Below are 24,619 nucleotides of genomic sequence, written 5' to 3'. Positions count from 1 at the left end.
CACATTATCTCCAAGTTATATGGCAACATCCATACTCTCAGCACATTGTGGGCACACCTCTAATTATAATTGCATGATTTCCACTTTTAGCTTTATATTAGTTTATCAAAAAGTGAATATTTGTGTACTCAGAAGAGAAAGGAATTCTAAACTCTTTTAGAAAAATCAACCTTTTCTTTCTCTTCTATTATCAATATAAAAATGAAGACATGCGGTAAAAATTTAACTTATAGCCATTTTTGTGTCACTTCATTTTCTTTTTCTGAGAAGTACCTATCAGTTACAGATAGAGCTTGTCAGACCTGATAGTGTTTGGAAAGCCTTGTGAGCTGCTTGGCTTGAGGTAATAACTACTCCTCTTTGTGTAATAAAGCATAGCAGATCAAGGGAGACTCATCATGTTCTAACTTCCTTCCTAAATTGGGCCTCCTGAAAGCTCACTAGCATTAGATAATGTTATAGTCTGCTTTACTTCTTTTAAATACTCATTTTATTTTAAAGAAGTAAAGTTTTATTTCTACTTTACACTAATTTTAAATTGGGCAATATGACTATATGCGTATTGATATCCATTTAATCCCAAGGTTCTATGATTTTGTGAAAAAAGCAAAGATGACTACTGATAAATTCTAAGGGAGACAACTTATTTATCAAAAGAAATCATAATACCCTACCATACTATGGAGATGAAAAAGATAAATAAAATATGCTTATCTTCAGAACTTTTTATGGATCATTTCTTTGGCAAATTGTAATTTTTTTCCCAAGGTAACTATGAAGTCTAATCTTTTTCTCTAAATCTACAGTGGGTTCCAGTCCTACAGGATTTCAACAATAAGGGTACACTCTGGGGCTTTGTACCATTTGTGCATGAAGAACGACCAACTGAAATACCAATTCCAATTACCCTTCATATTGGAGACTACAACATGGATGGCTATCCGGATGCTCTCGCCATACTAAAGAACACATCTGGAAGGTAGGGAAATTAAATTAACTGAGAAATATTTATAAGATACCTTCACTATGGCAATTTATAACTGAACAGCACGTAAATATCATATAGTCTTGTAGGTATAGATCATGATGCTCGGTTCTTATTTTCTTAATTGGTCCCCAAATTTCCCAGCTACTTAAATTACCTATTCTTTTTCACAGATTCATTTTTTTAAAGAGCAAAATTGATTAACTAATCTAAAGGAAAAACCTGGTTTTCATTCAATAAAACTTGATTTTTTAAAAGATACCAAAAAATTTACAAATTGCCCAGTTTTTATATATATCTATATATAAAATACTTTTTTTTCTTTTTGAGAGAGAGAGAATTTTTTAATATTTATTTTTTAGTTTTCGGTGGATGCAACATCTTTATTTTATTTTTATGTGGTGCTGAGGTTTGAACCCAGCACCCCTCGAATGCCAGGAGAGTGCGCTACCACTTGAGTCACATCCCCAGCCCACCTAATTATATTTTGAAACTGAATACCATGGTAGTTAAGAGCAGATTAACTACCATGGTTTCAGTATCAGTCCAACTATTTACTATCTGTGTGACCTTGGACAGATTACTTAAACTCCTCAACTGTAAAATTCTACTTCTGGCACAACTGAGGTAAAAGAAAAGTAACAAATCATTTAGTAGGATACTCTGCACATACTAATATTATTTTGCAATAGGTGTTACCTATTGTTTCTTTTTTTTTTTTTTTCTTTTTAGTTGTCAGTGGACCTTTTATTTATTTATATGTGGTACTTCAAACCCAGGCAAGCACTCTACCATGAGCTATAACCCCAGCCCACCTTATTGTTTCTTATTTGGCAATGGCATTGAAAATTCCAGGATGATTATTGATATTATACTTTACTCTTTTATTTATCTTATAATAAGTTGTGTTCCCTGGCTCTTTTTGTTTCGTGCCTCCTGTCATTTATCTCTTTATAGTTTGTTCTGAGCATTAATTAATTTGATGACCTTAGAATTAGTAATAACTCAGCTCCACATTCACTACCAGCTCCTGTTGTAATACAGTGCCCCAGGAAAAAAAAAATCACACTTTTTATTGCTTTCAACACCAGATAACATTGTCTAGAAATCCAGTTTTTAAAGAAACATATATATAAATAAATATCCCTGAAATTTGTATAGATTATGAGGAATAGAAAAGATATGGTATATATTAGAACCCTTTCTTACATGAATTTGCTTTAATCAAAAAATAGTTTGGGGGCTGGGGATGTGGCTCAAGTGGTAGAGCGCTCGCCTGGCATGCGTGCGGCCCGGGGTTCGATTCTCAGCACCATGTACAAACAAAGATGTTGTGTCCGCCGATAACTAAAAAATAAATATTAAAAAAAAATAGTTTATAATTTTTGACTGATTTCAAGACTGCTGTATTGCTGATAATTAGTGCTGGGTTGATGTTTCTAATTTGAAGTGTTGCTACCTAGAGAAGTCTGTCTCCTTTTACAGATTTTGAAAATCAGGTAGATAGCAACTATGTAGATGAAAATAAAACCTATATAACATCTGTAAAAAGACTATAACAGAAATTATGAAGCCATGGTTAACTTGGTTTTTGGGTTTTTATTACTTTAAGAAGATGGTTGTTTAGATTTCTATTTGTTTTCACTTTAATCTAAAGGCCTAATATGTCTTATTAATATGGGAAAGCTGGGAATGGAACCACCATTTGACCCAGCTTTTGCCCTTCTCGGACTATTCCCTGAAGATCTTAAAAGAGCGTATTACAGGGATACTGCCACATCGATGTTCATAGCAGCACAATTTACAATAGCTAGATTGTGGAACCAACCCAGATGCCCTTCAATGGATGAATGGATTAAAAAAATGTGGCATCTATACACCATGGAGTATTACGCAGCACTAAAAAATGACAAAATCTTGGAATTTGCAGGGAAATGGATGGCACTAGAGCAGATTATGCTTAGTGAAGCTAGCCAATCCCTAAAAAACAAATACCAAATGTCTTCTTTGATATAATGAGAGCAACTTAGAATAAAGCAGAGAGGAAGAGCAGGAAGAAATGATTAACATTAAACAGAGACATGAGGTGGGAGGGAAAGGGAGAGAAAAGGGGAATTGCATGGAAACGGAGGGAGACCCTCATTGTTATACTAAATTACATATAAGAGGTTGTAAGTTGAATGGGAAAACAAACAAGGTGAGAAATGAATTACAGTAGAAGGGGTAGAGAGAGAAGATGGGAGGGGAGGGGAGGGGGGATAGTAGAGGATAGGAAAGGCAGCAGAATACAACAGTTACTAGTATGGTATTATGTAAAAATGTGGATGTGTAACCCATGTGATTCTGCAATCTCTACTTGGGGTAAAAAAGGGAGTTCATAACTCACTTGAAGCTAATGTATGCTAATGTATGAAATATGATATGTCAAGAGCTTTGTAGGGTTTTGAACAACCAATAAAAAAAAAAAAGAAGATGGTTGTTTAGATTTCTATTTGTTTTCACTTTAATCTAAAGGCCTAATATGTCTTAAGATAACCTTTAAAATAATGTTACATTTAAAAGATCTTTACTAATGACGGTTTATGGAAGAAACAAGCATGGTCAGAGATCCCCTGTTTTTCCTCTATTTCATCACAAACCAAAAGCTCTGGTTTCTTTCACCCTAGCTGTCCCATTGCTGCTCAGTTGCCTTTGCTTACCATCGTATTCTATGCATAGTCATGTTGTTATTCTCTGAGCATATATTTTAAGAATATGACTTCTGATTTCCTTTATTATTCCATTACACCTTCATCAGATACAACCAGGATGTTAGTATATTTAAGAAGTGTTATTGATATTAATAAATTGTCATTCAGTGGATAAAATTGTACAGCAAACTTTATCTTCTAGTAAGCTTTATTGGATAGCCAAACCTAGAAGCATCTTTTAAAAAAAGAAAAAAATTCTTAGCAGCAAAGAATCAGTCTGATTATATCCAAAACCTCTTAAACATCAAGTAAATAAATGGCCAAATACAACATATTACCTATTATTTAGTGCTGGGAAGAAAACAACTATAATTTTAATGTGATTTTATTATGTATGAGTTTTATAGGGTAGTATTATCTTTATATTAAAATATGAAATGACAGTGTGGACAACTATTTACTCTGACAAAAGGAAAGGAGCAACTGAAAGACAAAATACAGAAGTTCTGTGAGTCTTGTAAAGGACAAAGCAAACATCTCTCCCTATATGACATAGCAGCAATTCCTCATTGAAACTGCTTTTTAGCCCAGGAGATTATTTGCAAGCATGTAGACTTTTGTGTTATTTATTCAGAAACCAGAGGTTATATTTAAATATATTAGTGAGACACATTCAGGCCATTATATAAAGATGGAAAATGATCAGAATTAAACTGAAATTTTTTTATTGATTTTTTAAAAAAAAAATAAATGACAGTGAAATGCATTACAATTCTTATTACACTTATATAGCACAATATTTCATATCTCTGGTTCTTTATAAAATAGGTTGACACCAATTCTTGTCTTTATACATGAACTTTGGATAATAATGTCTATCACATTTCTCCATCCTTGCTGATCCCCTGCCTCCTCCCTTTCCTTCCCACCTTTCTGGCCTATCTAGAATTTATCTATTCCTCCCATGCTCCCCCTCCCTACCCCACTATGAGTCAGCTTCCTTAGATCAGAGAAAACATTCAGCATTTGTTTTGGGGGATTGGCTGACTTCACTTAAGCATTATCTTCTCCAATGCCATCCATTTAGGTGCAAATGCCATGATTTTATTCTCTTTTATTGCTGAGTAAAATTCCATTGTGTATATATGCCACTTTTTTTTTATCCATTCATCCACCGAAGGGCATCTTTGTTGGCTCCACAGTTTAGCAATTGTGTATTGTCACTGCTATAAACATTGATGTGGCTATGTCCCTGCAGTATGCTGTTTTTAAGTTTTTTGGGTATAGATCAAGGAGAGGGATAGCTGGGTCAAATGGTGGTTCCATTCTCAGCTTTCCAAGGAATCTCCATACTGCTTTCCATATTGGCTGCATCAATTTCCATATTGGCTACATCACCAGCAATGTATGAGTGTACTTTTCCCCCATATCCTCTCCAACACTTATTGTTGTTTATCTTCATAATAACTACCATTCTGACTGGAGTGTGATTAAATCTTAGAGTAGTTTTGATTTTCATTTCTCTAATTGTTAGAGATGATGAACAGTTTTTCATATATTTGTTGATTGATTGTATATCCTCTTCTGAGAAATGTCTGTTCAGTTCCTGGGCCCATTTGTGAGTGGGTTATTTATTTTTTTGGTGCTTAGATTTTTCAGTTATTTTCTATACCCTAGAGGTTAGTGCTCTATCTGATGTGTGAGGAGTAAAAGTTTGCTCCCAGGATGGAGACTCTGTTCACTTCACAGATTGTTTCTTTTGCTGAAAAGAAACATTTTAGTTTGATTCCATTCCATTTATTGATTCTTGGTTTTAAATCTTGCACAATAGGAGTCTTATTAAGAAAGTCGGGGCCTAATCCCACATGATGAAGATTAGGACCTACTTTTTCTTCTATTAGATGCAGAGTCTCTGGTTTAATTCCAAGGTCCTTGATTCACTTTGAGTTGAGTTTTGTGCATGGTGAGAGATAGGGGTTTAATTTCATTTTGTTGCATATGGATTTCCAGTTTTCCCAGCACCATTTGTTGAAGAGGCTATCTTTTCTCCAATGCATGTTTTTGGCACCTTTGTCTAATATAAGATAATTGTAATTTTGTGGGTTAGTCTCCTCTATTCTGTACCATTGGTCTACCAGTCTGTTTTGGTTCCAATATCATACTGTTTTTGTTACTATTGCTCTCTAGTATAGTTTAAGGTCTGGTATAGTGATGCCACCTGCTTCACTCTTCCTGCTAAGGATTGCTTTAGCTATTCTGGGTCTCTTATTTTTCCAGATGAATTCCATAATTGCTTTTTCTATTTCTATGAGGAATGCCATTGGGATTTTGATTAGAATTGCATTAAATCTGTATAGTGCTTTTGGTAGTATGGTCATTTTAATAATATTAATTCTGCCTATCCAAGAGCAATGTAGATCTTTCCGTCTTCAAAGGTCTTCTCTAATTTCTTTCTTTAGGGTTTTGTAGTTTTCGTTGTATAAATCTTTCACCTCTTTCCTTGATTCCCAAGTAAATTGTGTATATCTTCCTGATTCAATCTGGGCAGATTGCTTATGAATTAAGAAATTTGTCAATGCCTTCAATGTCTTCTATTTTATTGGAGTATAAGTTTTCAAGATAATTTCTAATTATCCTCTGTATTTCTGTAGTGTCTATTGTGACATTACCTTTTTCATCAATATGCTGGTAATTTGAGTTTTCTCTCTCCTTCTCTTCATTAGCATAGCTAACAGTCTGTCAATTTCACTTATTTTTCTCAAACAACTATCTTTTTGTTTTGTCAATTTTTTCAATTGTTTCTTTTGTTTCTATTTCATTGACTTCAGTTCTAATTTTAATTATTTCTTGCCTTCTACTTCTTTTGCTGCTTTTGCTCTTCTTTTTCTAGGGCTTTGAGATGTAGTGTGAGGTCATTTATTTGTTACCTTTTTCTGCTTTTAAGGAATGAATTCCATATAATGAATTTTCCCTCTTATTACTGCTTTCATAGTGTACTAGAGATTTTTATATGTTGTGTCTGTGTTCTTACTTTTTAAATTTCCTCCTTGATGTCTTCTGTAACCCATTGTTCATTCAGTAGTATATTTTCAGTCTCCATGTAATGCAGGAATTTTTCTTCCTTATTTTATCGTTAATTTCCAATTTGGAAATTCAGTCTCTTTATGCTATTCCATATTTCTTGAATGTTCTGCTCATGGTTTCTTACCATTATCACAGTGTGGTCTCTGTTCTTTTTAAGATTATATATTTTATCTTCATTGTCTGATGTCATGACTTCCAAGTGCCTATTCTGTTGGTAATGCTTTCATTTGAGCTTTTAATTTGATTTGGTTTATTGGTTCTTTCATTTCAAGGATTTCTTTTTTTTTTAGAACCTCTATCTCCCTGTTGAGGTGGTCTTTTGCTTCTTGGATTTGTTTCTGTAGCTCCTTGTCAAAGTAATCTTGCACTGCTTGTGTTTGTGCTCTTGTATCTTCCTTGAGTTCACAGAACATTTTAACCATGTATATATCCTGACCTCTTTCTCTGTCATTTTTTTTCTGTTGTGGCTGCCAATGATTCTAATGATGTGATGTTGTTAAGCTCGAATCGGGACCCCCAAAAGACCACCAGAGACCCAAGATCAATGTAAGCAGCAAAGAGGTGTTTATTGTGAGCTAGCTTGATCCTCCGCACGCACACACAGCAACTGGTGACACTGAGAGGCCCAGAACCCAGGGTTTGCAGCATTTTTATACATTTTTTGGAGAGGGCAGGGACTTCACATACATCATAGCCTCTTTTAGCAAATCATCACACACTGCGGGAAAATAACAACTCTAAAACATGATTAGCACATTTACTGGCGGGAACAAGTTGTCTAGGGGTGATTGGTCAGTACAAAGGGGGGTATTCGTTTGAACTGATTCGTTTAAGCCAAGAGGGGTGTACATGCTGAACTACATGGTTTCCCAACATCATAAACTACTGGGAGGGTCATCTGGCATCCCAGGTATTTCCCTGTCTCATGCTGCTTGGTGGCTGCTAGGGGGCTGCTATGGATCCCCACCTAGCCTGACTGAGTCAGGGACACCTGGTGCAGCAGATCTCTCCTGTAGATAAACAACTTAGCAGGGTGGGAATATGCCTAGGAGTACTCTGTGGGTTTTTCCAAGGACAAAGGTCATGTCCCTTCCTTGGACAGGCTTTGCTCTGAGGTAGAGGCTGGTTTTTCAATGTCTTCATTTGTTTGTGATTCTTTCTTCCCTTGTCTTTTTATGTTTCTTGTGTCTTCCTTCCTAGCTCTGTGGGACTGGGGTGTTAATGTTTTTACTCTATAGGTTTGTAGTGCTCTTGTAGGATTCCAAGATCTGTCCTTTGTGGGGAAAGACAATGTTAACTGATCCCAATATCCATAATATAGCACCTGTGAACAATTTGTTGTTATTAAGACATTTACAGTTTAGTCTCAATGTACATAAATGTTGGATTCAATTATTATCTAAAATAATATCAGTAGTTTCATAAAAAGGTTTACAGTTTCTGATGGTGGACAATGAACTCTGTGTGGGGCATAGGACCATATGTTGACTGGGAAAGATGTGAGGGTATAGTTATTATATCTTAGGAAATGTGAAAGAGAAATCTAATGAAGAGAGTAACAAGAGAATGGACAGGAAGTAATTTAGGGTAGACAAGTATGTGGGAAGACAGTAGAATACATAAAACAAACACACATATGTATTTAGAAAAATACTAGATGTTAAAATAGGAAAAATTTGGAGGGGGAAAGAAAAATGAAAGAAGGAAAAAAGGTGGAGCATATACAACACCTCCATATTATATTATTCAGATGACTCAGTCCTCAAAATCCTATTTCATGCAACGTTCTTGGTTCACATATGTAGGGGATGAGTCACATGTGTTGGGGATGTGAGGGCCAGAGGATAGAGGAGTAGAAGAGAAAGAGAAAAAAAAAAAAAAGAAGAAAGAAACCAGGGTTGTTGCTAGTTTTAGAGATCCATTTCGTTTCTGTTTCCCTCCTCATCCGATAAGTGGGGTTGTCTGTTTTAAGCTGTTGTCTCTGCCCTCAGGATGGTGTAGGTAACCAGAGTGGGAAGACTGATCCTGATGTAGGTCGTCTGGAAGTGGGGAGTGCCACCTGCCAGTCCCTGCAGGGAGACTGCACCTCACAGGTCTCTGTTTGGGATGGCTCGTCGGACTTGAGCACCCAGTATTATCTCCCTCTCTTGCTGGAGATTTCCCAGCTCCTGGTCTCTCTCTTAGGCTCCAAACTTTAGTCCCATCTCCTCTCACTTAGCAGTTCCCATCTAAAGTACCTCTCACACTCAGGCTCACACCAGGTGGGCAGCGCCCTGGTTGTACTGCACATCTGCCCAACTGGGAGCTGTTTTTGTATTGAGTGATTGCTGTGCCCAGTTATCGCCACTGGGGGAGGGGGGATACTTGATACCTGGCCAGAGGGAGATGGGATCTGAGAGCTATCCCCACCAAATATGGCGATAAAGGTTATCCAAGATGGAGTCAGTCTGATTTCAGTGCTGGGGTGTCTGGTGAGGTGGGGGGAGCCAGGTGGTGTGGGTAGATAGTAACCGAGTTACCTGCGTGGGAGCGGAACGCATTCTGGAATTCTACAGAGGTTCTGATAAGTGATTCTGCTAAGGTGCTTGCGAGCCATGCATAGGCTAGAACTGCAGGCTTTGGGTTTTGACTGGCTACCAGGGGCCCTGAGTCCTATTTGAAAGCTGAGGCTCTGAGCTCTCCAGGGGGGGTCACAACACTGGTGATTTTTTTTTTTTTTTTTTTTTTTTTTTTTTTTTTTTGCGGTACTCAGCTGTATAGGGGGTCCTCTTACACTCTCTGAGAATGCAGTATTCCAACTAGTTAAGACCTGGATCACAGAGCGACACAGGATGCTGCCTCCCTCTGGCCCACAATCTTAGAATCCCGCAAACTGAGATTTAAGATTTTTCCAGAAAGTAATTGCTGGGCACTTCAACAGAAGTTACTTAATTGCCCGTTCAGTTATAATCTATATTTTCATATGCATTCTTGGCTTCATAATAATCACTTGGCTTTACACTAATAACCCTGATTCAGCAAGAGAAGTTTACAGTATGATGTAGATATTTTACTTTAAAGGTCAAGTAATGTATAGTGTGTGTGTGTGTGTGTGTGTGTGTATATATATATATATATATATGTATATATAAAGGTCAAGTAATGTAATGTATAGTATAGTGGCCTAGATCTATATGAACATTTCTAGCCAATTACTTTTCATTTTTACTATGAAATATATTAAAATAGTCTTCATTATCTCACCGATTTTACATTTTATACCTTAAGTAGTTCATCATAATTTGAAATAACATTATTTGCCAACTTTTTCATAGATGAGAAAAATGTAACTAGCAACAAAAGTAAAATATTGTCCAGAATATTCTGCCTAGGAATGTTTGCTGTTAGTTTCGCCAAGAAAATCTTGGTTTGCTCTCATATTCGATATTAGCATTTCCACATCTTCAGACATTACTAAGGATAGGCTAATTTTCACCTAACAACCTACCTCATTAAATCATTAACTTATCTTCAGTTAATAAGTAACTCTGAGTAAGTATATTAGCTGCAGTCACAAGTTATAATAGACTAGGGAGTGTTTTAATATTTTTGCTCATAAAATTACAGGTGGGGGTGTAGAATATTTTTCTCAAATGTTTTCTTCTCAGAATTAAAATGAAAATCATATTCATTTCATCATTGGGTTTAACAATGCTTTACTGCTTCCTGAGCAGTTATTATGAAGCTTACAGAAATATTCAATATGTTATTTTCTTTTAAATCAGTTTTTACAATGTAGAGTGTCTTTAAGGCTATTGACTTGATTTTACACTACTTCTGATTATATTATCTTATTCAGTAGCTTCTGAACCTCAAATGAGGAAGGATACTAAATTAATAATTAAAAAAAGGAATTTCACCACTATGATAACAAAAACACTGACATGAATGAAATAAGTCTTTATCAAGTCTGATGAAAGAAATAAAAAAAGGCAAACAATATTAGAAACATGAAGGAATTATAACTATAGATTCAGAGAAAATTGAAGAAAGCAGCTTTATGGCAGAAAATTTAGTGTATATGAATAATTATCAATAGTTTGATTATAGGTGGATTGCTGGCAGACTTTATAGTGTTCAATACTAATTGCTGATAGAGTAAATAAATGTTCACTGTATCTCCTTTGGAAGTTATAGACTCCTGCCAATGTTTTAGCTCACTGGAGTTTTCCCCTCATAACTAATGAGGGGATTATTTTTTATTTTAATACAGAATTAAGAATTCTAGTATACAATTTATTAGGGTAAAAGAATAGGCATTCTTATTGCAGAAAAAAATTATCCATAAATTCTAACTACTATTGATTCTGGAGTTGTTAATAAGTGAAGATTAGCCAGTATAAGTTCTTCAATGATGAAACAGAATGAGTTATATAGGCTAAGATTTCAAAACATATATCACCTTTATTTTCAATGATGAGATAAATTTTTCCATGGCTATTTTATCATTTTTATATTTAATTTATTCTTATTTGCTTGCCTGAGGTATTTTCTTTTGTTTGTTTGTTTGTTTTTTGTTTGTTTTTTGTTTTGTTTTGTTTTTTTGTTTTGTTTTGTTTTACATCCCTAGGATGAAACCCCACTTGATCGTGGTGCACTATCTTTTTGATATGTTTTTGTATTCAATTTGCCAGAATTTTATTGAGAATTTTTGTGTCTCTGTTCATTAGAGATGTTGGTCTGAAGTTTTCTTTCCTTGATGTGTCTTTATCTGGTTTTGGAATCAGGGTGATATTAGCCTCATAGAATGAGTTTGGAAGTGTTCTCTCTTTTTCTATTTCATGGAATAATTTGAGGAGTATTGGTATTAGTTCTTCTTTATATAGAACTCAGCTGTGTATCCATTTGGTCCTGGGATTTTCTTACTTGGTAGGTTTCTGATGGCATCTTCTATTCATTTCTTGAAATTGATCTGTTTAGGCACTGGGGTTGTATACAGCACTTGCCTCGAAAAAAAGAAATTTATCTGCTTAACATGTGTGTGTGTCATCCTCATTTCCGTTTGGACAAACCATATGACTCCAGAAATTTGTTCATGCCTTCAATATTTTCTATTTTATTGGAGTAAAAATTTTCAAAATAATTTCCCATTATCTTCTGTATTTCTGTAGTGTCCGTTCTCTTTGTTAGTATGACTAAGGAACCAACTTCTTGTCAACTTTTTCAATTGTTTCTTTTGTTTCAATTTCATTGATTTCAGCTCTAATTTTAATTATTTCCAGTATTCTGCTGCTTTTGGGTTTTATTTGTTCTTCTTTTTCTAGGGCTTTAAGATATAATGTTAGTCATTTATTTGTTGACTTTTTCTTCTTTTAAGGAAAGAACTCCATGCGATGACCTCTTAGTGTCTCACAGTGTCCTTGAGATTTTGATATGTTGTGTTGGTGTTCTTATTTACCTCTAAGATTTTTTAATCTCCTCTTTGATGTCTTTTACAACCCATTGTTCATTCAGTACCCTATTATTTAGTCTCCAGGTGTTGGAGTACCTTCTATTTTTTATTTTATCATTAATTTCTAATTTCACTCCATTATGATCTGATAGAATGTATGGTAGTATGATTTTTTTTTTTTTGTATTTGTTAAGAGTTGCTTTGTGTCGTATTATATATGGTCTATTTTAGAGGAGGATCCATGTGCTAATGAGCAGAAAATTAATTCCCTCATTGATGGCTGAAATATTCTATATATGTCTGTTAAGTCTAAGTTATTGATTCTGTTACTGAGTTCTACAGGTTTTTGTTTGTTTGTTTAACTTTTGTTTGGAAGATCTATCCAGTGGGGAAAGAGGATTGTTAAAGTCACCCAGAATTATTGTGTTGTGGTCTCTTTAACTCTTGAACTTGAGTTTATTTGATGAATGTAGATACTCCATTGTTTGTGCATATATATTTATAATTGTTGTCTTGCTGAAGTGGGGTTCCCTTAAGCAGTATGAAATGTCCTTCTTTATCCCTTTTGATTAACTTTGGCTTAAAGTCTACTTTGTTTGATATGAGGATGGAAACCCCTGTTCGTTTCCACAGTCCAAGTGAATGGTATGATTTTTCACAACCTTTCACCTTCAGTGTCTTTTCCTATGAGTCTCTTGAAAGCAGCATATTTGTTGGGTGTTTTTTAAAATTCCAGTCTGCACTCTGTGTCTTTTGATTGGTGAGTTTAGGCTTTAAATATTCAGGGTTATTATCGAGCCATGATTTGTATTCCCTATCATATTTGTTTATTTTTAGCCTTTAACTTGACTTGTTTTTTTTCCTTTGATTAGTATTTCCTTTACTGTAACACCACCCTCTGCTGATTTTTATTGTTGTTTTTCATTTCCTCAGAATATTTTGCTGATTATAATTTTTAATTTTAATTATAATTTTTATAATAATTTTAATTATAATTTTTTTTAACTTTTGCTTATCAAGGAAACTTTTTATTTCATCATCAAATCTAAATCTTAATTTTGCTGGATGTAAGATTCTTGGTTGACATTCATTTTCTTTCAGAGCTTGGTATATGTTGTTCCAGAATCTTCTAACTCTCAGGGTCTGGGTCTAATTGGTTTCCCCCTATATGTAACCTGATTCCTTTCTCTTGTGGCTTTTAAAATTTTCTACTTATTCTGTATACTAGATATTTTTATTATAATGTGCTTTGGTGTGTATCTGTTGTGATTTTGTACATTTGGTGTCCTGTAAGCCTCTTGTATTTGATTTTCCAATTCATTTTTCATGTTTGTAAAATTTTCTGTTATTATTTCATTGAATAGATTGTTCATTCCTTTGGTTTGTAACTCTGTGCCTTCCTCTATCCTAATAATTCTTAAGTTTGGTCTTTTTATGTTATCCCATAATTCTTGAATGTTCTCCTCATGATTTCTTACCATCTTCACTGTGTAGTCAACATTCTTTTCAAGATCATATTTTTTGTGTTCATTGTCTGAAGTCCTGTCTTCCATGTGATCTAATCTTTATTAAAATGATCTTTTGCTGCCTGTATTTGCTCTCTTATATCATCCTTTAATTCACAGAAAATTTTAATCATGTGCATTCTGAATTCCTTCTCTGTCATTTCTTCTGTGTGCTGGCCATGGATTCCAGTAATGTAATATCTTGGTTTATTGATGCACTTTCTTCCCTTGTTTTTTCACGTTGTTTGTATGTCTTCCCTTGTAGCACTGTGGATCTGAGGCGTTACAGTTTTTACTCTCTAGGTTTATAGTGTCCCTGAGTGTTCCAGTACCTCTCCTTTTAGGGAGAGAACAATGAACAGATCCCAATACAAACAATATACAACCTTAAACCAAATAGTTGCTCTTAAGATGTTAATAGTTTTGTCACAATATACAGAAATGGCAAGTTCAGTTATTATCTATAATAAAACAGTAGTTTTGCAAAAGGGTCTACAGTTTCTGATGGTGGACAAAGAACCCGGGGTGAGGTGTAGGATGAGATGTTGAGGAGGTTGGAAGTGAGGATACAGAATTACTAGATGTTAGAAAGCGTGGAAGAGGAATCTAAAGAAGTTGGTTAGTAGCAGGAAAAGAGAAAGAAGGTGATTTTGGAGAGACAAGTAAGTGGGAAGACAGGTAAGATATATGTAAAAACTGTAAAAATAGTAGATAAAAAAATATACAGTACCACTATAATATTACTATTCAGACTTCCCAGTCCTCAGTTGCCTAATTCCTGAAAAGTACTTGGTTTCACAAATGTTATAGATGTGAAGACAGGAGAAGAGAGAGAAAAAAAAAATGTTTGAAGGAAGGTACAGGGATGGTTTTTTTGGAGATCAGTATCTTTCCAGCTTCCCTTCTCATCCAGTAGGTGAGGTTGTCTGTTGTTTGATGTTATCTTCACTCTCAGGATGGTAAATGTTATTAGAGTGGGAGGGTTGGTCCCAGAATCTCCTTTGGGAGATGTGAGCACCTAGTCTTATCTCCTGTAGACCTTGCATTTCCTGGTCTCTAAACTGTATCTCACTCACCCCCTCCCTTTCTACTTCCCAATCAGGAACCTTTCTTCACAGAGGTCATGTGGGCTGTGCTCTGGGGACTGCATATCTATTACTGAGAGTTGTTTTATATTGCGCAATTCAGGACCCAGTTTTGCAAGCCACAGTCTGGCCCCATAGCTGCAAGCCCTGTGCCTAGTTAGTGGCTACAGTGGAAAGGGGGAAGTTGAGGACTTTCTGTACCTTGATATTGCTTCTAAGCCCAAGCCAGTGTTCCAGCCTGGGAGTTGCCCCAAATAAAAATGGCAATAAAGCTGTTGCAAGATGGAGGCGGCTGCTTTCAGTGATGGGTTGTAGAGTCAGGTAGCTGGGCCCAAGTAGTGGTGCTGAGCGGCGTGTTCAGAGACACAACTCTGTGGCATGCAGTATTGTGGCTGGCAGCTATCTCCAGACCCAGTGGAGTGTCCCCGGATGCAGGCTACCGTGTGTAGGGGACTGTGGCAATGGTTGTAGTGCTCTAAGATGGAGGGGACCAGAGGAGTCCCACATTAGTAGATGGGGGTCCACATGGGAGTGGCGGCCAGAGTTCTTGCACATGGACAGCAGCTGGGTGTCCTGCATGGTTGCTAATGTATATTAATTATTTAATCATGTTGTTATTATTATAAGGTCACACATTATTTGATTTATTCGTGCCATTTTATGTTTTCCTTTAATTTTGCTGTTTCTGGTTTCCTTCATTTATGCCTTTGTTTCTACCTTTTTCCCCTTTATAATTACTAAGGGAGTTGATATATTATCCATTTTTGTTATAGTGGTTGTATTTCAATGTTTATCACATATGCCTGAAATTTTTTTTTGACGAACTACCAAATTTAATCTGAAACAACAGTTGTAGCACACTTTCAGTTCTCTTTCTCTCAGCTTCTGTCACTTCCCATTCAGTATCATCAGTTGATTGATTAACTGATTTTCACATTTTGATACTACAGTTTTTTGTTTAGCTACAGGATTTGCTAGTTTCTTTGATTAACATCGAACATCTTGTCTTTCCTTCTTTCTTAAATTTATATGTGTTTGCTCAGGATAAGTTTTTGAGTAATTTTAACAGGGTCTATAAATTCAAAGATCATACATGTCTGACAATTCCTATATTTTTCTATAGTCTGAATGTTAACTTGGCTGAATATTGGGATCTGTCTACATTCAAAGTCATTTTATTTTATTATCCTTTAAAATAATTAATGATTAAATTTTAGTACTTACTTTTGGTAGTAAAAGGTCTGGTACTAATCTGATTGTTCTGTTGCAGATAGCCTTGTTTATCATCCCTGTATGATACAGGATTTGTACTTTATCTATACTGTTCTTAATGTTAATATATTGAGTCTGATTATTACTCCTTCTATTATTTAGTAAGTCTCTTCTCTTCTGTTCTTTATTGGCTTGTTAAGGTTTTCTGAAGCTAATATTAAAACAAAAGAAGTAACTTTAGATCTGTGCTCCTTATCATTCCCTCTACCCTTTCACATTTTTTAACTATTTTTCTTTGTGTTGTCTTGTAGAAAATGTATCTTTGTTCAATTTTCTAACTACCTTGATTGCAAAGTGTTAAGATTGAATTGAGATTTAATCACTACAAACTACTAGTCAACACTGTGAAAAGAACTCAGAAAATATAAATACTGACAGTGGGTTAGGAGGATCATTTTTATAATGCAGTTTATACGTTGATGTAGAGTATGAGTATGTTTACTATCCAAATTATGTTGATAAATATCTTGTATTATACTACAAAGATAAATGCCAGTAGGCATTTTCTAAGTAACTGATGGGTGCAATGCTATGTTTTTGCATTAAATTACACTATGCTAAAGTAAAATAAGTGTATTGGATATTGAATCGTCAGCATATGTAGTTATCTTTTGGATTTGGTATAGTAGTGCTTGGAAAGGAAAAAGGTATTCTAGAATAATATATTAAATCTCTTTTATTTTAGTCAGGTTCTTTATAATAGTAGTAACCACAGAGTTTTATGACTTCTAAGGAATATGATTGTCTTCTTCAATTAAAAAAAAAAGCAGTTTCGTGGAAGATTTGGAGCTTTTATTTTTATAAATCTCTTTTTAATTTTTATTAAACTTTTATTTTTAACACCTTTATGAATCAATTCTGTGGTGGTGTGTGGAATCTTATTTTCAAGGATGAACAAATGGAAAATCCCTTTCCTAATAGTACATAAATAGGGCAAGACTTAGATTCAGACCTCTCTGTAATGTATAGTCATGCATATTAAAAAAACACAAATGGAAATTTCATTTTCAAATTTATGGACAAAATTTATCATAAAAAGGAATTTAGGTGAGAGTGTAATATGTAACACAAACTATTTCTTCCACTACATTATATGTCACATGAGATTAAATTGAAGTTTATTTTTAAATACAGTTAAAGATCCAGTGGGGGTGGGAGCATAGAATTTGGACTTCAGTTTAAATGCCAATACTATCACTTGAAAACTCTTGTTTTCTTCAGCAACATATAAAACCCATCTGTATTTCTATAAATCAATAAAATTAGGGTAGTTATATCTTCCCAGCAAGTTCTTTTTTAAGATTGAGCAAAATACCATTTCTTCCCCTTTTCTCTCAAGCCTAATAAGAAATCTGTATTAAAAGCTAGGTTGACACAGTGTGTATGTGGACTTTAGTTCCAAAAGATCTGTGACGGCTAGATAGAGGTTACACAGATTGTTGGTAGCGAAAATACTCAAGTTCTTTTATTTCTTTTCTTTTTGTTCCACAACTCTAAATTGCAAAAAGCAATGTATATGTTTGTTAAAAACAGCCTAACCATGAAAGTATAATTTTTCTTCAAACATATGTTGTATAGACAGAACAGAAGTAAAGGTGGAATTGGTTGACACTTGAAAAGCAAAATCAGTAACTCTAAAAGGGAGAATTAAAAAGCATCAGCAAAAAGTTCTCTTCATCTGATGATTTCAAGAAGTAACTTAAAATTTCCAAGTCTTTCTACATCCTCTGTTTGTAACCCTTTTGCCCTGTAGTTAATAGATTAATGCCATAATATATAACCATTTTCAGTGTTCTGTACATGAATATTTTTTGGAAAACATAATAGATCCATGATAGCAAAATGTATCACTTTACATAAGCACATAATTTTTTCTCTTTTATGAGCAAACAGAAGGAGATAATAATAAAGAACATAACATATGTAAAGAAAATTGCATGAGAGGGGCAATTCTCAATACCAAAACATATATGATGAAAATATAAACCAGGTTTTCTTCTTGATCACTAAGTTTAAATAGAAAGTTTAAAAGATGGACTGTTTTTGAATACAGGAGGCTTGATTCAGACTATTCTAAGTGTTTTCTTTATCCCAGTATACAAATGTACCAAATGTAAGACAAGGCAACATGTCACAGAGGTGTGAGAATTAGATTTGCATAAAAAGATTTGCCAGAAAAGTAGAAATTAGTTTACTTCTATATGAAATGAAGCATTTTACCTACCAAAATAAGTTTTTACAGTGTTTAAATTTGTGATGTTTAGAGAGTATAGTACTCTAAGAGTGTAGACTTAACATTTTCACCATTAACATTGCTGAAAAGAAGCAAGTCCAAAATGGCCCTAGCTAAAGAGTTCTGAACCTTGTCAGCACTTACGTTAACCAAAATGTTTGCAAGTAATGCTTATGCCTTATTTTAAAAGACAAAATTCAAATTTCTCTGGCATTAGAAATATGAACACAAACTTTGACGATGAAAAGTTAGGGTTAATACTTCCAGTAATAGAAAAAATTAATATCATTTCATATAGAGTAAAAATCATAAAGATCCGGAATGTTACCCTATTTTAACAGGGATTGCTTTTTCCTATTTATTTTTGCATTTCTTTTCAAATTTACTACACCACAGTATTACTTCTGTAATCAGAAATGATTTTGTTTTTTCTTTTGAAGAGTCACTGAGCAAGATCACTTCTATATGGTTGGCTGTCTCTTCTGCAGCTGGCATTCATGTGAAAATATTTAATGAAGTGAGTTAGAAGGCAATTCTGAGTTATCAGGTATTATAATCTAACAATAAAAAAATCTTGGTTTTGATCAATGAGACCTAGTAAATCAAATTTTTAACTGAGATCTCTGAATAGTTTGTTAAAAATATACACCAGATAAAGATAAAATTGTTTTCTAAGTGATATTCTGCAAAAATCAGTTAGTCAGTTAGTCTCTATATTATCACCTATATTTAATTATATCATCTATCATGAAATCATGTATTTAGCTAGAAAAATTGGATATGTTAGTAGTCCAAACTTGAATTTATTTTTACCCTAAATCACACACCCACTAAGGCATCTACAGATTTGACCTTACTACATTCTTATGCATTAACCTCTATTTGGTCTAGTTTTTATTCCACTATATCTCAATAAAAATGTGCACCAAGAATATCTTTGTTGATATGTGGAGGACGGTTATCTAATAGCGATTGATTTGTTTGTCAGTGTATTTTGTTCTCATTTGGTAAGTCTCTCTAGTAATGAATTTTATTTACTCATGTTTGTAAAGGCACATAGAGTTCTGTGTTCTAAAACTTTCTTTTAATTTAGACTTGAGTTTTTCGGACTGAAAGGAAATTTAAAATCACATGGTGTGTTTCTTTTCTTATGAATTAATTAGGGCTTAGAAAGGTTAAATGACTTATCTAAGTTCACTCAATTACTGGTAGACTTGTGAATCAAGCAGTAGTGGATGCAGTTCATTGTGCTTTCATTGTATTATACTGATTATTTATTCATTCAAGAATTTGCCTGCACTTGGAAAGGAGCATTATGTAGGATCTGAAAATACAGAAATGAGCAAGATATAAATATCCTTCTTCTCATGGCTTCTTTGAGGAAGAGCTGTCAATAGTCAAAGTTCTAACTTATCTATGACACTGTACACAAAAGAAGGTATATTAATACTGGCCATGCATTTTAACAGAAGAGGTTAATGCTCACTTTTTTTGTTAGTCTGGTTTTTGGTTTGGTTTGGTTTGACTTTGTTTTTTGGTATTAGGGATTGAACCCAGGGGCACTCTATCACTGAGCTATTATCTCCAGCCCTTTTTTGTATTTTATTAGAAACAGGGTCTCATTGAGTTGCATAGGGCCTTACTAAGTTGTTGAGGCTGGCTTTTAATTTGTGAACCTCTTGCCTCAGCCTCCCCGCCACTGGGATTACAGGCGTGCATCACTGCACCTGGCTAATGCTCACTTTTAACCTTGGAAACAAACTAAACAGATGATACAGAAATGGCCAAAAGGTACTTAAAAAGCTACTCTACAAATTTAATCAATAATGAAATACAAATGAAACCATAATAAGTTACCACTTTACACTGACAAGAAATTAAAATCAGAAATTTACATTGTAACAAGTGTAGCCACAGTTGTATATATGTTGCTGGTAAAAATATAAAGTCATACATCCACTTTTGAAGACTCTGACAATTTCTTAAAAATGGAACATACAATGGCCATGTGACACATAAGTCCCAATCCTAGATGTATACTTGAGAGAATTGGAGCCATATATTCACAAGAAAACTTTTATTCATAAGAATCCAAAGTAGATACAATCCAAATATCCATAAACAAGTAAATGGATAAACATATAGTGGAATTTTTGCTGATAAATGGATGGATCTGGCGACAAAAACATAGTTGGAACTTTTTCTGATAAATGGATGGATCTGGAGATTATCATGCTAAGTAAAATAAGCCAATCCCCCCTGAAAAAAAGTTAAATGATGTCTTTGAGATGTGGATGCTAACGCACTACAAGAGGGGAGGAGAATTCAGTGGATTAGACAATGGGGAATGAAGGTAAAGGAGGATGAAAATAGGAATGACATTGGAATAAATCGGACATAACTATTCTATGTTTGTATATGAATACAACACTAGTAAAACTTCACATCATGTACAACCACAAGAATTGGAGCTGAATTAGAATAAGTTATACTCCACCTGTGTATATTATGTCAAAATACACTCTGCTATTATCTACATCTTAAAAGAACAAATACCAAAAAAAAAAAAGAAAATACAATGGAATATTATTCAACCCAAGAAAGGAATGACATTGTTAAATAAAACTTTAAAATTCAGTTCATCAATTGCAGTAACCACATTTCAGAAGCCATTACAAAAAATATAGAGCATCATGGGATTAGGAATGACAGTGGAATGAATCAGACATAACTTTCCTATGTTCATATATGAATATACCACCAGTGAAACTCCACAAAAGTGAATAGTATGAAATTATATGATTGCAGAAAGAACACAGACTTTGGACATTAATCCCATTGTCAGGTGTATCTTCTGTCAGCCACAGTTGTGTCTTGAGCCTAACAGGGATAGTAATTCATACTTCATAAGATTCTCAATTGAGTAATGTACCAACATTCCATACCTAACACCTAATATATAGACAGTATGTTGATGCTGTATTGTGTTATCAACTGTTAGAACTCTCTGGGAATTGTCTTTATCTCATTTAGTGACTGGTCAATAAAAGACCTATCATCCACACCCTAATGGACTACAACTCCAAAGACTACATTGCTGTCAGAATTCTTCCTGTTCCTATTCTTCTTCCTTGTCTTCCCCATAGGTGCTGATGCTGAGTTCAACCTTACCTAATAAAATTATTGTCTCCCTAATCTCCCTTTCCAGTCTCTTGCCCTGGGAACCCAACTTGCAGTGATCAGTAATGTTAGTACCTTCTACTCAGCACCATGCTAGGTGCTTGAAATTCATGTGAAATGACATGGCTCCTTCCTCATATAGCCTACAGTGTGGGTTAGAGGCTCCACAAAGTCTTTTGAGAGAAACATATTTAAACTGAGTGTCAAAGGAATTAGAAACAACTTGCCAGTGAGTAAGGGGGTGGGGGGTGGGACAGGAATAAATGCTTTGCAGGAAGAGTTGCATTTGCCAAGACACAGATCATCTGAAGCAGAAGATATAGCAAATTTTTTAACATATCTAAAATTCTGTGAATTGGCCCCCACTGTTTTCTGTGGCTCTTTTGTAATACAATAATGATGATACTTAACATTTTGATCTGGTTTTTTAAATAATTTTTTGTAGTTGTAGGTGGACAGATTACCTTTATTTTATTTGTTTATTTTTTATGGGATGCTTAGTATCAAACCCAGTGCCTCATGTGTACTAGGCAAGCATTCTGCCACTGAGCTATATCCCCAGCCCCTTTTGATCAGTTTTAACTTTGGGTCTAAGTAAGTTTCTATCACATATGATTTCAACAGTTGTTAATCTTTTAATTGCTCCAAATAAATATTGCAGTGTAAATTTTAATAAATATATGTATGAGTCAAGAAAAATCTTACAATCTGGGTGTTCATCTGTAATTTCAGAATAATTCATTGAAGCATTTTGTTTATTGGTGAGAAGCTGAAACAGCTGTATAAATTCAGAAACAAGATTATCCTCGTATGAATTATACTAATAAGCACATGGATTTTTTTTTCAAATATATGTATTTTAAAATGGCACTTTCATTTCTTGCCTTGACTATAGGGAGCACAGAGAACAATTTCAATGAGTGGTTCTGGGAAAGATAAACATACTTCTCACTTATGGACTAATCTTACAGGTGTTTGAAGAAAGTATTGAAATCTCTTAATTATTGCTTTGTTTTAAGGAAAAACTATTATGAAAAAAATTATATCTATTTAATTGATAGTTGCACTGTACATTGTAGCTTTAAAAAATACAGAAAATACAGTTTTGACTATCAGCATTAAAGCACTTACAAGTATGAGGAAAGTATTTTCTGAGGCTAGTATAGAATGAACATAGTATCTGCTTTTAAAAGTTGTATATATTCATGCCTAGAAGAATGTGATACATCTTACTTATGTCCTTTACTATGTTTTTAATACTTTTGTTCTATGAATATTTTTAAAATATATAATTGTTTAGCACCTTTATTGAGATAAAATACACATATCATAAAATTTTGCATTGAAAGTATACAGCTTAAAAACTTCAGAGTTTTGCATCCATCCCAACATTCAATTTAGAACATTATCCCCGAAAGTATACCTGGTATCTCTAAGGTATGACCTCCCCAGAAGTTGGCAATGCTAGTTAATTTTTTGCCTCTGTATCTTTGCTGTTTTGGTCATTTTACATAAATGGAATCATAAACATGATTCTTTATGATTGACTTCTTTTATTTGCCATAGTGTATTTAAGATTTACTCATATCATAATATATATCAGTATTTCATTTCTTTTTATTGCCTAATAATCTTCCATAGTATAGGTGTTCCAGATGTTATTTATCCATTCATGACTTTCAATGAATTGTAGAAAGGTGTGGAGAATAGCATTGGATTGTATGTTTGATAATGCCTTACTAATAAATTGCAACACATAATGTGTTTTTTAAAAATGCAACTTAATTCAGTTACAGTCTGGAAGTCAGAGATCTAAAATTAGTATCACTGAGCTAAAGTCAGAGTGTTAACACTGCTGGTTTTCCTGGAGGCTACAGGAAGGAATCCATTTTCTTGCCTGGTCAAGTTTTTCAAGGTTGCCAAAATCCCTTGACTCATGGCCCCTTCATCCATTTTCAAAGTCAGTATTGTAATATCTTTGTATTAGTCTTAGTTCTCCAGAATATAGAACCATTAGAAAGGATAAAGAAAGAAATTTATCGTAAGGAATTGGCTAATGTTATTAAGGAGGCTTAGTGTTCCTTAGACCTGTAATCAACCAGATGGAAATCCAGGAGATCTGATGTGTAGTTCTAGTCCAAAGACCAGAGAGTGAGGAAAGTCAGTGGTGTAAATTCCAATCCAAAATTAGCAGGCTCTAAAACCAAGAAAAACTAATATTCAGGCCAAAGATGAAGACCATAAAAGAACAGTATCCCCAGCTCAAGGTGATCAAGAGGAGTTCCCTCTTAATAGTCATTTTTGTCTCATTTGATTCTTTAATTGAATAAATTGAAACCCACTGACATTAAAGAGGGCAGTCTGCTTTTCTCAGTCTACCAAGTCAAATATAAACTGCATCCAAAAACATCCTCACAGACACACCAGAAGTAATGTTTGACCAAATGTTGTGGTATCCCATGGACCAAATTGACACACAAATTAATCCTCACAATTTTATCTACTTTCTGAACTCTTCTGCTCTCTCTCATTCTCATACTTGCTTTTTATTAAGGACCCTTGTGACCAGCAGTAGGGGAATATTATTCAGTCTACTACTACAGTCCACCTTCTGGCTTCCTGGAGATTAGTTCTTGTCCTACATGCAAAATATATCTATTCTATGTAAACATTCCCAACATTCTCAAACCATTACATCAACTGAATTACAGAATGTCACTGAAATCTCATTGGTTCAAAAGTCCTAAATTTCATTATCTAAATTATCCAAGTTGGCCCTAACTAAGACTCTCACTTTAATTAGAGCTCTCACTATATCATACCATCATAAGGCACAGTTCTTCTCCATCTGTGAACCTGTGAAACTAGTAAATTAGCTATTTATTCCCAAAAATATCACAGGAGGGTGGGGGCAAAGAATGAGATAATTGCCATTAGCATTCCCCTTCAGAAAGGTAAAAAATTAAAGGAAAAAAATAGGGCTACTGATTATTGTGTTAGTCTTATATGCTGCTACTTTGCTGAAATTGTTTATTGATTTAGAAGTTTTCTGGTGGATATTTTCAGTACTTTAGTTATAGAGTAATGTCATCAGTAAATAAAGATTATTTGGCTTCTTTTCCTATTTGTATCCCTTTATTTGTCTTCTCTTGCC

General features: G+C 34.3%; 1 protein-coding gene across 1 annotated transcript in view; it reads left to right on the top strand.

Annotated features, from left to right (window-relative positions):
* The window catches only part of Itfg1 (integrin alpha FG-GAP repeat containing 1), a 264,556-nt gene that overhangs the window by 124,302 nt on the left and 115,635 nt on the right, over positions 1-24,619 (top strand). The window contains exon 10 of the mRNA XM_076839473.2: positions 807-979. Coding sequence (XP_076695588.1) covers positions 807-979 — 173 coding nt within the window. The remainder of the gene's footprint in view (positions 1-806; positions 980-24,619) is intronic.

Source organism: Callospermophilus lateralis, chromosome 18 (genome assembly GCF_048772815.1).
Source record: "Callospermophilus lateralis isolate mCalLat2 chromosome 18, mCalLat2.hap1, whole genome shotgun sequence".
Taxonomy (NCBI): Eukaryota; Metazoa; Chordata; class Mammalia; order Rodentia; family Sciuridae; genus Callospermophilus; species Callospermophilus lateralis.
Note: the sequence above shows the minus strand (reverse complement) of the source record. Positions and strands in the feature narration are given on the sequence as shown.